The sequence below is a fragment of the Mus caroli genome, chromosome 14 (assembly GCF_900094665.2).
Source record: "Mus caroli chromosome 14, CAROLI_EIJ_v1.1, whole genome shotgun sequence".
NCBI classification, from domain to species: domain Eukaryota; kingdom Metazoa; phylum Chordata; class Mammalia; order Rodentia; family Muridae; genus Mus; species Mus caroli.
Window position 1 is genome coordinate 66,598,395 of NC_034583.1, and position 12,761 is coordinate 66,611,155.

General features: G+C 42.6%; 1 protein-coding gene across 2 annotated transcripts in view; it reads right to left on the reverse strand.

The window, feature by feature from the left end:
- The window catches only part of Cog3 (component of oligomeric golgi complex 3), a 52,954-nt gene that overhangs the window by 15,133 nt on the left and 25,060 nt on the right, over positions 1–12,761 (reverse strand). For both annotated transcript variants that reach the window (XR_002379701.2, XM_021182078.2), the window contains exons 13-17: positions 11,514–11,674; positions 9,994–10,099; positions 6,989–7,113; positions 4,386–4,475; positions 1,800–1,920 (exon numbers count right to left, since the gene is read on the reverse strand). Coding sequence is in view for 1 of the 2 variants with exons in the window: in XM_021182078.2 (XP_021037737.1) it covers positions 1,800–1,920; positions 4,386–4,475; positions 6,989–7,113; positions 9,994–10,099; positions 11,514–11,674 (603 nt within the window). In the remaining variant the exon portion in view is untranslated. The remainder of the gene's footprint in view (positions 1–1,799; positions 1,921–4,385; positions 4,476–6,988; positions 7,114–9,993; positions 10,100–11,513; positions 11,675–12,761) is intronic.

Sequence of the window (12,761 nt, forward strand, 5' to 3'; positions counted from 1 at the left end):
GTACTGCCTGCACTGCACTGGGCACACCCCACAGGCGTAGGTACTGCCTGCACTGCACTGGGCACACTCCACAGGCGTAAGTACTGCCTGCACTGGGCACACCCCACAGGCGTAAGTACTGCCTGCACTGGGTCTCAATGAAAAGGAACCTCAATCAGACTCAGTACTCGGGAGGAACTGTTCTCAACCACATCACCACATGGCAAGAACATGACCCTCATACTATGGTAGGAAAGAATTCCTGCCAAAATCTTAGTCTACTTCATTTTCTTATGTCTCAGCAGACTCAGAGCAGAACCAAGTGGTAGCAACATCCAGATTAGAAAGAAACAAGAGTTAGCAACCGTGCTGCATCCTATCACCCAATAAGAGCCATCAGCAGCCACAAGCTCTGCGTGGTTAAAAGCACCATTCTTATACCTCGCCCCAAAAGAAGGGCATCACCTAGGAGCTGGGGCCAGAAGCTCTGTGCACAAACATGCTTTTAAAACAGTGGGCATTCTTTAAAAGCAACGCCCAGAAAACCTGTATCCTATTTGAAAAGGAAAATGACAAATTATATGACAAACACCCACAGGCTTTCCAAAATCAAAAGGCATTTGCTGTGGCTGTCCTACGACAGCACAAGGAGGAACACTGGGCCAACTGCTTTGATGTTACTCATCACAAGACCGGTGTGGAGCTCCGCTGAGTTAAATCCAGTCCTCTCTTTCAGGTAAGCGCAGTGACAGGGGAGCCAGATGCCTGCTACCTTTGGGGCTCTTTATTTGGCATTTCTGAATCACAGAACATAGAAAATGATCTGAGTCACTATTGCTTCAGTTACCTCAAGATTAAGAAGGTCGATAGCCCACTGCACAAGCAAATGCTTAAGGTAGAGGAGCTTAAATCTCTGGAAATCACTGAGAAAAAAACAGAGCTCACAAAAATCTGTAAGAAAAACGTGATATTTATGGTGTCCTTAACTTACAGTGAAGAGCTTGGGTTGTATGTATTTTGATCTCTTCAAAATCTGTGAATTCTGGCTGAATCTGGTGGCATACGTCCTTAATCCCAACACTCAGGAGGCGAAGCCATATAGACCTATGTGAGTTCAAGGACAGCCTGGTCTACAGAGTGAGCTCCAGGACAGCCAGGGCTACACACAAAAAACCTGTCTAGACCACCCCCCCAAACTTGTAAATTCAATAACAATAATTAAGACAAGTGGATCATCTTTCCCAAGATGAGTCAGAACTTGACACGTGTCACACCACCGTACTGAACAGGAAGCACCTACAGCTCCATGTTACCTTAAGCACAGTGACAGATGTTTGGATTCACTCTTAATGATCTTGGTAACCAAGGAAGGAAGATGATGTCACTCTGCTCCCCTTACACAGGAGGAAGACGGGCTATTGAAGCTAACCGCCCCGGAGTGCAAGTCTACACAGGAGCCAGGAATAAAACCTGACCCTCGGGCACCAGATAAACCTCAATTTCATGACACAGATACTGCTATGTGTCTTATAGGTATTTTCATCTTATAGCTGCTTATAATGGTAGTGTGTGGAAGGGCCCAAGAGAGTTAAACTGTATCACACATGGAAATGTTCAGATATAGCTCCTTTAATAAAGAAAATATAACAAACTAGAAGGAATTAGGATACTGACAGCTTAGTTTAGTATGAATAAGTAAATTTAGCAAGCAAAGCATGCAAAAGAAATTGCAGATGAACATAAAATAAACCTGTAGCCTGTGCTGACACACCTGGACAGGTCAAATACACCCAACTGTGCCAGCCAGGACAACAAAGTACCTCTAGTTTTCTTGAGGTCCAGGGAAATTTCCTTAATGGTGAATTCAGTGTGAAATGGAGCAATTTGTTCTCGAAGAATCAAAAGGTGTTTAATTAAGAAAAGTTGTCCATCAATCTGAGTCTAAATTATAAGACAAAAAAAAAATGGATATTGTCACAGATTAAATCAAAATAGGAACATATAAAAGACATTATCACTCAACATTAAATCTATGCAAATTTACAGCCTCAAAGTGACAGTTCTCTGCAGTACCATGAACTCTCTCCAGGTTACCCACGTCAAAGTTCTCTGAAAAATTCTTGCTAGGACTTTGAACATTATGACTTGCTCTACTTAAGGAATCCAAGAGAGCAAACCACACAAGTGCTAGGAAGAGAAGTTGAGACTTTCAACTTGGCACAGAGGTTAAAAAACAATGCTGCCACCTAAGAGCCACACTGAGCAGCACAGCAAAGCTCCGAGAACAAGTCTGAACGGGCTTTCTCACAGCCTTCTAGCCTCTCTTAGGAGGACATCCTTCCCTATTTGGCCTACATGGTTTTGATATCCACAACATCAGACACAGTACAAAAGGAGCTTCCAAATATGAAATGGCCTGGCACCCCCGTCCTGGATTACCAGGCACCAACAGCGTGCTGGCTATCCCTGTACAAGCCCTTCTGCTAACTCAAGACCATCTGAAAGAGCCTGAGACTTAAGTGGCACTCTCAAAGCTCTGACCTGACCAAGTCCCAGCATAATAATTATAGTCCTTGTGGTAAAAGTTTGTGTATTAATAAAGCAAGGCTGTTCCTTGAGGCAGAATTTTATTTTGAAACATTTCTAATGAAGTCTGCATATTAAATTTGGCAAACATAAAGTTACCCTTCATAAGCAGTAGAAGAGGACTCAGACAGTGACCGCTCTCAGTCCCTCTCCCCACCAAGTCCTAAGGAGCACAATCACCATGGCAACAGCACATGTATGGAGGCTCACCTGGCTTGCGAGCACAGCAGCAAATATGAAATGCTGTGCATTCTAAACACTTTTTCAAGTTGTAACTGAGTCACATAGACTTCGTTTTCTTTATTACAGTTGTTGTAACTTAAGAAAATAGTATTATGTTAATTTACTACACACTAGGTGTTCAATTTATGTAATGATAATTTACCTTAAAAAAACTTGTAAGTTGGAAGGCAAAACTTACAGATTCTCAGGCACAAAACCAAATGTGCTAGCAACTCTGGCAAGCAAGCTGAAGGTTTGCAGACAGACATTAGAACATGTAGGAGACAGCTACATAAAGGGCGGTAGATCGTAAGGACAGAAGGCCTGGGGGCTTAGAGGGATAGCGGTACAAGCAAGCTGAAGGTTTGCAGACAGACATTAGAGCATGTAGGAAACAGCTACATAAAGGGCGGTAGATCGTAAGGACAGAAGGCCTGGGGGCTTAGAGGGATAGCGGTACAAAAGTCTATCCAATATGACCAAGTCTTCCTAATGAGCTGAGAAACATCTCACTGGACAAAACCTATGAATAATAAGGAAACGTGTAGGGATGAGGGCAGAGACCACCCAGTCCCCCACTTGCTCGGTGGCATTTCTGCTACCTAAAGCCACAGTCTGTATCTTATTTCTGTTACCCTTTATTTGTCTTAATACAGTGAAGTGATGTTTATTGTTTACATCTTTAAATTTAGCAGCTGTGCAATACTCCACCATACAAAACATGTTCCAGTTTAGCTAACCATATCCAACAGGGACTTTAGGCATGATCAATCATAAAACTGTGAGAGATGAGTCTTGCAAACATTATTTAAAACTTAGCTCTGCCTATCTGGAACTTGTCTGTTCTATGATCCTTTAATCCCTATGTAGATTCTCTCTCAAAGCCATGCACAAGAGGAGAACCCACCACAAAGGCAGAGCTTCTCTAGGGACAACTTTTATCAGGAGACTCTCCTCAATTATCTAAAGTTTTGAAGTTAGAAATGGAATTGTCAATCTGGAAGGCACAGGCTTGAAGGTGCACTGTGGCTACCAGTGGCCTCAGAGCTCCATCTCTGTGGCACAGGCATTCTGGGAGAGCAGAGGCGGGCTTCACCTCCTGGAAAGGCCGAGGGAGAAGCACAGACCAGAAGCTTCCAGTTCCAGGTCCTGTGCTGATTCCAAACCATAAGCCATGTGGTCAGGGCAGCTACCTTAAGTCACACAGCATACGGACTCTAACTGCCTGCCCTGGAAGCTAACCAGATGAGCTCCTCCAGGTAAGGCCACATTCAAGTCTTTAAAATACTGTGGGCATGATGGCCTGCTGTTTCCTTGAACACACTTGCTGCCACTTCCTCAGGCTCTTTATCCTACAGCATTAGACACTCAGGCTCCACTCCTGGTCCATTAGCAAAGTAGACTTCTTAGTGCAGTCCTCTGTGAGCACTACAATGAAACACCAGTTTCCCTCAAAGGGTCTGGAAATTCTCTCCTACTAATCAAACAAATCTTACTGCTAAGCGGTTTTAAATTCCTGTGACTCTAAATAAATGACATGTTGCACAATGCTATTATCTATTATAGGTAATAAACTTTCACCTAACGCTTCATCAAACCTTGTTTTTGCTGATAGACTCTGATGCTCCTAGCAAGGACTGTATGCAGGCAGACAAGGCTTCCTGTGATAATCCTTGGAACACGGCCCTCTGGTGGAAGAAGAGAGAAACATCAGCCTATAGTCATTGACAAAGCAGAAAAAGGGAACCGCAAAGACATGAAAGCAGGGAACAATATTCACTTCCACACTTGAACAATTCGTCAAATATCTCACAGTCTTTCAGGACTACCACATGGCTCTGTAACGTGCACTCGTGTCTGGAAATGCTCGGGGGCCCTTTACTAAACCTGTTAGCACCTACTCACAGCCAGCACTGTGAGGTCACTGAGAGGTACGGGATCAATTAAGCACGCAGGGTTAACCTTACAGAATATCCAGTCCAGAACAATCTCATTTAGTGTGCTAGAACTTGCTATACAGTGCATGTTGGCCCCAGACTCCAGACCCTCCTTCCTCGGCCTCCCTAGTACTGGACTCACATTAATATTGTGCACTACCACCTCGTAGGCTGCTTCTAAACTCAAAATTAACTGTAAAACAAACTCTCAGCTTATCTTCTAAAAATGTATCCCTGGTAATTAGAGAAGACACTTTAAGATGTAACATGTCTTTTCAGTACAATCTTCTTTTAGACAGAGGAAAATGGAAACAACATAATCAACAGGACAAAGTTGACCAAATAAATAAATAAGTAAATATTGTGAAATAAAACACAGTAAATTATAGAATACTTTAAAAAATAGGAGCTTTCTGAGGCATTTGGTTAAATTCATATAAGGGAGAGCTGGAGAGATGGCTTAAGTGGTTAAGAGCACTGGTTGTCCTTCCAAAGGACCCAGGTTTGATTCCCAGCACCCACATAGTGGCTCACAGCCATCTGTGACTCCAGGTTCATCTGTGATGCCTTCCTCTGCCCTCCTCTGGTAGCACACACATGATGCCCAGATATACATGCAGGCAAAACATGTATACACATAAAATCTATTTTTTTAATTTTAAGTACAGTTCAGAGAAGCCAGGCTTGGAAGCACCTGCCTATAATCAAAATCCAGGACAGTCTCAGTGACAATATCAAGAAAGGGGCCAGCCTGGACTATAAGAGACACTGTCTGGGGAGCAGAGAAGAGACAAACAAACAAACAAACAAAAAAAGATTTTTACCTCAGAGCTAGGCACAGTAGCTTATGTCTATAATCCTGGCACTTCAAAGGCTGTGGGATTGCTGAGAGGTCAAGGCCAACCTGGGCTACATAGGTCTAGGGCAATATTGGCTACAGAGTGAGACTCAGCCTTAACAGCCAACAACAGAAGATCTGGATATCAGTAGGTGATAAAAGGACAGGTAACCTCAAAGCATAAGGCAAACCAGATGGAGTAACCTAGGACCCACCTAGGGCCTTATGCACTGAGGCCTGGGAGGGCTGCGGAGGGAACATAACTCATGCTCATTTCCCTTAGGATCTTAGCCCCACAATAGGAGTTTCTGAACCCTGGTCTCGTGCCTTGTTCCCTATTGGGAACCTAAAGAAGCAAAGATGTCAAACGTCCTCCTAGCCCGCACTAGAAGAGAACCACACGCCACAGTGTAAGTCAGAGGGGTCTGGGTGACTGACGCCATGAGACAAGTGCAAGGCCTCATTTGTTCTGCAGAGTCTGCAGCTGGAACTTGCATGTGTGCCTGTGTATGCGGAGTTCACACCTATTCCTTTGGAGCTATAGTCTTAAAAAGTAGTGGAGTCTGGACAACGTGTTAAAGACTTCTCTTCACATACAGTAAGATTATAAATCAATTAAAAAATAAAGAGTTGAAACCACCAAATTTATAAAACTATTTTGCTTTAAACATAAGCCAGTGGCAGCAAATATGTAGCCAAATCTACCATTGAAGGGAATAACAACTATATCATTAAGTCAGCATGCTTAAAATAACCAATTCGTGGTCTAAAAAGGTGCTTTAAAAAATTCTGCTAACTTCAGAAGTAACTAAACTTTGTTCATGGCTAGGAACATGGGCAATCTCACATTATTGTTAAGGATGCTGGCTGAAAGTTAAGTGCAAAACCGAATTACAGGGATTAGGCATAGTGGTGCCCACCTGAAATGCTCGCACAGGGAGGCTACAGCACAGGGATCTGCAGGTTCAAGGTCAACTAGAGCCACCTACTTAGCAAGACCCAGTCTCAACAACAAAAAACAGACCACTGTGGCTACGTTTAATACTATGTTGCCAATCTGGCATCTCCGTATTGCTTCACATTCCTGCATCTCTCTTCTTCACATAAAAACTAGAGCAGACAAATTAATTAGTAATCTTAAACTTCTTCATGGTCAATAGACTCCTTTAAAATTTGATTAAAAACTATAGCCTTGGTCCTTAGAAAGATACAAATATAAACACATATTTAAAACTTACCCACAGTTTCAATGAGCCCTTAAAACAGATCAACCTTCAAATTACCACCATATCTAAAAATCATAACTCTTTAAGACTATCAACAAAATATTGCATCAAGCTCTTAAAGTAGATTAAACTTAAGAATATTCCAAACAAATTCTAGAATAAGCAAGTCACAGTAGAGATAAAAGAATTCACAAACATACATCTATGCATCTATATAATTTGGAGAGGCAGACAAGCGTCCTTCGAACTGTGGGATACCACATGCCGTGAAGATCTGCTGGAGAGATCGTCGTCTGTGGTCTAGGATTGAGGGAGTCTGCTGAACCTAGAACCCAAATAGAAAAAACATATATTCCTGGCATGTGGATATCTGCCATACAGTAATTTACATGGCAGCTATAAACTATTTATTTTCATTGGCTATCATCAATTCCCACCCCCCATGTTTAATTAAAAAATACTCTAGAAGTCTAAACCAGTGACAGGTAAAGGTTAAGACTTAAAAAAATAAATAAATAAATAAACAAACAAACAAACAAACAAAACGGGAGTCCACGTGTCAGCTGTACATGTATACATATATGCTCAATCCCACTCAACCCTGCTGTTTTTCACAAACTATGCTCAATAATCTTCATGGGGTAAACAAATGGAATACTTGAGGACCACAAGCAGGTTCTACAATATCTAGATGCAGTGCCCGCCAATGAAAGTAGGGAGTGACAAGAAAATGCTAATGTTTTCAGTACGGGGACTGCACCCAAGGCCTCATAATGCCAGGCACACACTAGCATTGCACGATAGTCCCATCTCCCCTCCTTTTAAATTCTGAGACAGGACCTTGCTAAGTTGTTCAAGGTGCCCTAAACTCACAAATAGTTTAGGCAGGTCTTCAACTTGTGATCCTCTTGACTCAGCCTCCCAAGTAGCTACATTAGAGGCCTATTCCAGGCCTGGTAAAAGAGGGCAATCTTAAACAGGAACATGGGTCAAAGCTGGCTTGCCTGGCACCTTGTCTTCAGTTCTGAACTTATCACTTAACAGGTCTGGTTGGCATATTAATTCTCAGATGATAAGAATTGTCCCCACAATTGGAAAGGTCAGAAAAGGCAGATTTTGGCCAGCAGAGAGTATCTGAACAGAAGAATACCTTAGCAAGAGAATCACAGACACTTCAGTATGCAAAGCCAAACTTAAAACAACTACAAAGGGGGTGCTTGTATACATCTCTGGAGACAAGAGGCGATGCCCACATCACTTGTGGTCACACAAGAGATGTCCTCATTCTAGAGAGACACAATACTACGAGGGCAAAGCAAGGACAGTAACAATTTAAAGTGTCTGGCTGCCTGGTGTCAGGGCACATACTTTTTATGCCAGGACTTGAGGCTGATGAAGAATTGTCAAGCTTTCAAGGCTAGCAGTAAGACAAAAAGTCACTGCCAAAAAAGTGTGTTTGTGTGCATTTATGATAAATGCTAAGTCTCAAATCTAAGTATTCATTTTTTCTTTTAATTTCTCTCTATATTTGTTTTTTTCAATAATAAAAAAGTATATGATGAATTAGTTATGTTGCAAAATAAATATTATTTCCTTTTTAAAAAAAAAATTAGATCTAGCCAGGCAGTGGTGACATAGGCCTTTAATCCCAGCACTTGAGAAGCAGAAGCAGGCAGACCTCTGAGTTTGAGGCCAGCCTTGTCTACATAGTTATTTCCAGAAGAGCCAGGGATACACAGAAATACGCCCCCCCCAATAATAATAATAATAATAATAAAAATCCAGATCTGGATTGCTCAAAATCTCCAAGGAGAGGCTAGTGCGATGGCTCAGTGGTCAAGAGCACTGGCTGCTCTTCTACGACCTGGGTTCCATTCCAAGCACCCCATGGTCGCTTACGACCCTCTGTAGCTTGAGCTCCAGAGGCTCTGATGCCTTCTCTGGCCCTACAGGCACTCCATACACGTGGTACACAAACACAGATATAGGCAAAACACCTATACACATTAAAAAAATAAAAATGAAGGGGAAAACGTTTTAAATAAATAATAAAAGACCTAAAGATAAACAACTTCTTTAAATCCTCTAACACGTGTATCATCTTTAACCCCTCAATAAGGCCATTCTTCAATCTAAAATCTAATTTTAAATTTCTTAAAGATAGTGGAGTCCTTGCCTAGAACACACAAAGACCTGGGTGTGATCCCTCAGCACTGCAAATGCAATACAATAGAGCAAACCAGTAATCCCAGTATTCAGGAAGTAGAGGCAGGAAGATCAGAAGTTCAAAGACAGCCTAGTCTACATAAAACCCTGTCTCGAGACAGGGAGGGGAGAGAGAGAAGGGGAGAGAGAGGAAAAAAGGGAGGAGGGAGAAAGGGAGAGAGAGGAGGAAGGAGAAGGGAGAGAGAGGGGGAAGGAGGAGGAAGAGAGAGGGGGAGGGAGAGAGGGAGAGAAATATGCATGCCAAAAAAACACTTAGGCAGTAGAGTCCCTAGAGTTTTATTGAAGAGACCATTCTCTGCAGGGTCCCTCCTTCATATAAAGAACCAAAAAGTACTGAGTAAGAATTGAGAGATCAGGAGCTGCAGCCAGCTTGTCTGCTCACTTTTCACTCTCCTATTTAACTGTAGCAGAGGAGTGTCTGCTGGCACAGCCACAAGCCATGGCAGGACAGGGTGAACCTATGGTCCTCCTGCAAGTCCTCTGACATCACTCTCTATCAGCCTCCCCTTCCTTCACTTCACCACACTATCCACATTCCACATGCTCAGTGGAGGGTGGCTGAACACTAGAGGGCACAGTTCTAGATCCCTCCCCTGTTGGCTGGCTTCTCTGTTGCTAGAATACACTAAGGAAAACCAACATAGGGGAGGAAAGGGCTTATGCAATCTTATAGCTCCTAGGTCCGGGTGGCACATGACTTCACCTGACTTTCTCACGCTCTTCATAAAAACATCTCCAGCTTCTAGACACCACCCCTGGCTCTGACCCCATGTCCTGCACTCAGCACATGTCCTTCCCCACTTCTATACCCAAAGCTCTTCATGGTCCAGGAGCATATAGTACATGCCATTAGCACTTCACTCTACTGAATTACATTTGGGATCTATCAGTCTGTCCCGAGAAAGCCTGAAAGCCAGAGACACAATGAGGTTAACTAACTGGATGAATAGATGCCAGAAGTTAAGTCATCATAACATACCAGACTTCCTTAAACCACTGGCTTCTCCTTCTTCTAACCGTACATCTGAAAAGGAAGCCTCTGAAGGCGCCTTCTTCTGCTCATCCTTTAAACTCTGCGCGATTTGCTACAGAGAGAAACAAGACGGAACATTCAGGTGCAGTTTTCCTTTGTGTCTTACAATCTGGAAACTCCTGTAAAACTCAAGTATCATCCAATAGTCTATTACAATGTAGAAATACTCCTTCATAGTCACCGCCTCAGCCCTTAATGGTAAGGCCTGACATTATATCCCTTTAATGTAATGAAGAAGTAAATGTCAGCTATTCAGTATTCTCACCAAAACACTTAAAAAAAAACTAAGAACAATGAGACAAATCCTGGTCTCTTCAAAACAGTTATAAAAATAAAACACAAACCAGAGTAGAGGGGAAGCCTTGACTTCATCTTGTTATACTTTATTATTTTATGTGACTGGCCATGAGCAGATTTTACTCATAAACACTAACGTGCTTAGGAGTCAGGCATCGGGAGTTCTTAGCTTGGGCTGCAGCAGCAACTCAGAAGCTAGCATACACGACTTGCTTCTCTTCCAAGGGCCCCTCATGATTCCAAGCTCCTCACACAGGCTGGTGACTCACAGCCTCCTGCTGCTCCAGCTCCATCCCCTCTTCTGCCTCCCTAGGAATGCATGTGCATGCGCTCACGCACATATACGCAAATCATTTTTTTTAATTTTAAGTACTCAAATTACTTTCAAATGATTAAGCAACAAACCATACTAACAAAAATATAAGGTAATATGAAAAAAGCATTAACAACTGCTGACTCTGAAACCCTGGGTATCTAAACCCAGAACTGTAGGAACACTGTTATTTTTAGATGAGAAATTCTATTATGATTGTGTTAAAAATAAAACCACCCTGCCCTTCCAGAGTTACCTCCCAGGGTATTTACAGACTGAAGCCTCTGTAAAGCAGGTGAGAGAGCGAGCAGGTAAGAGTGACAGGACACTGTGCTGGATGCATCGCTGGTGATGCTTCTGCTTTTATTTCTCAGTTTTCACTTTAAAAGCTCTACACTCTGGTGACCTGACATAGCACAAATACCCTAAGCACTCTGGGAACTCTGTCCAAAGGTCACAGAAAATAAGGAACAGTCAGAAGGGTGAGTGCTGGACCTACGTTGGTACGCTATAACTTAGGAGTGCAGCAACGGGCCGAGGCATCATCACTAACTGTGGAGGCTGCTGTTTTACCAGCCGCTTACATGCCATTCACAAAGACAACGGAGACCTGCAGACAGCACTGATGCAGTCTAAAAGTTAGGGATGCACATGTCCTGACAAAGGAGAGAAGGAAGGCCATATAGAAAGGCCACCCAACACAAGTACAAACTAACAATGTGTATTCAATTCTTTAGTTTCATTTCCTATGCCTTTTATGGCAAATACACTTGACTTTGTATTTTGAGTGCTAGTTTAGAGAGAAATATTCTATCTCAGCCGAGCAGATGAAGATCAAGTGGTGAAGAGACCCCACCTCCATCATGACTAGCTTATCAGGATATGCCAGATCTCCAGGCGCTGGTTTGTAGCCTGTGATGTCCGTCTGAATGTAGATATGGGTTCGATACACAAGCCTCTCTTGTACATCTTCCAACATCTGCTTTACTCCAGCTGCAAATGCCCCCAGTTGTTCAGCTTTAAAGACAAAAAAGAAAGAAGCCATTCTCCACTGCAGCTGCCTTCTAACTAAGCAGAGCTTACTGACCTGCTCTGACATAGCACGGACCACTCTGTTTCAGCATCTATTACTGAACTTGATTCCAATATGACTCAATCATCTCAGAAAAATTTAATCAATAGCTTCCAATTGCCTCAGATTTATCATGGAAAAATAAGTTGGCCTTCCACCTTCTTCCCAGGACTCTGAATATTTAGTTATATTCTTTACATTCATAACAAATGTGGGTTTTAAGAGTACACTGTGCTAAGTTAATTCATGCAGCTTCAGACCAAAACTACAAGACAACTAAGCCAGCTTATCAGTTGGGTTGTCATCCCCCATTTTACAAATAAGCTGATCCCACATTTTACAAAGAAAAAGTGAAATATGAATTTATATAGTGTTTCTCCCTTTCTAAGGGGCCACTAATGTTAAAACATAAATCAGAAATCTCTTTCCATGGTCAGGGACTAGAGACACTGCACAGTAATGAAAGACATTCACAGCACTTTAAAAATCACCCTAGGGCTGGTGAGATGGCTCAGTGGGTAAGAGCACCCGACTGCTCTTCCAAAGGTCCAGAGTTCAAATCCCAGCAACCACATGGTGGCTAACAACCATCCGTAACGAGATCTGGCGCCCTCTTCTGGAGTGTCTGAAGACAGCTACAGTGTACTTACATATAATAAATAAATAAATCTTTATAAAAAAAAAAAAATCGCCCTAAATTCAGAAGCACTGGGATGGAGAAATCACAGGCAGAATGAGCTAACTACAGAAAGGTAACGCTGAGGAGCCACATGGCGCCCGCTGATAGAAGAGGCACACAGACCATCTCAGAAGAGGCTTCCAAGGTACCAAACCATGCTCCCTACGGGGAGGCGGTAGTGCTGAGAGAAAAGCTGCTCTTCACTGAGACTGAAGATGATGGAACACTACTACCTACGGATGCTAAATAACCCCTTGTTTTCAATCGAAAGCAGGAAGTAAGTTGACTCCAGTGTGATAGATCCCCAACAAAAGCCAAAGTTCAGTTTTCTCTGGATTCCAAAGCCAAAATGG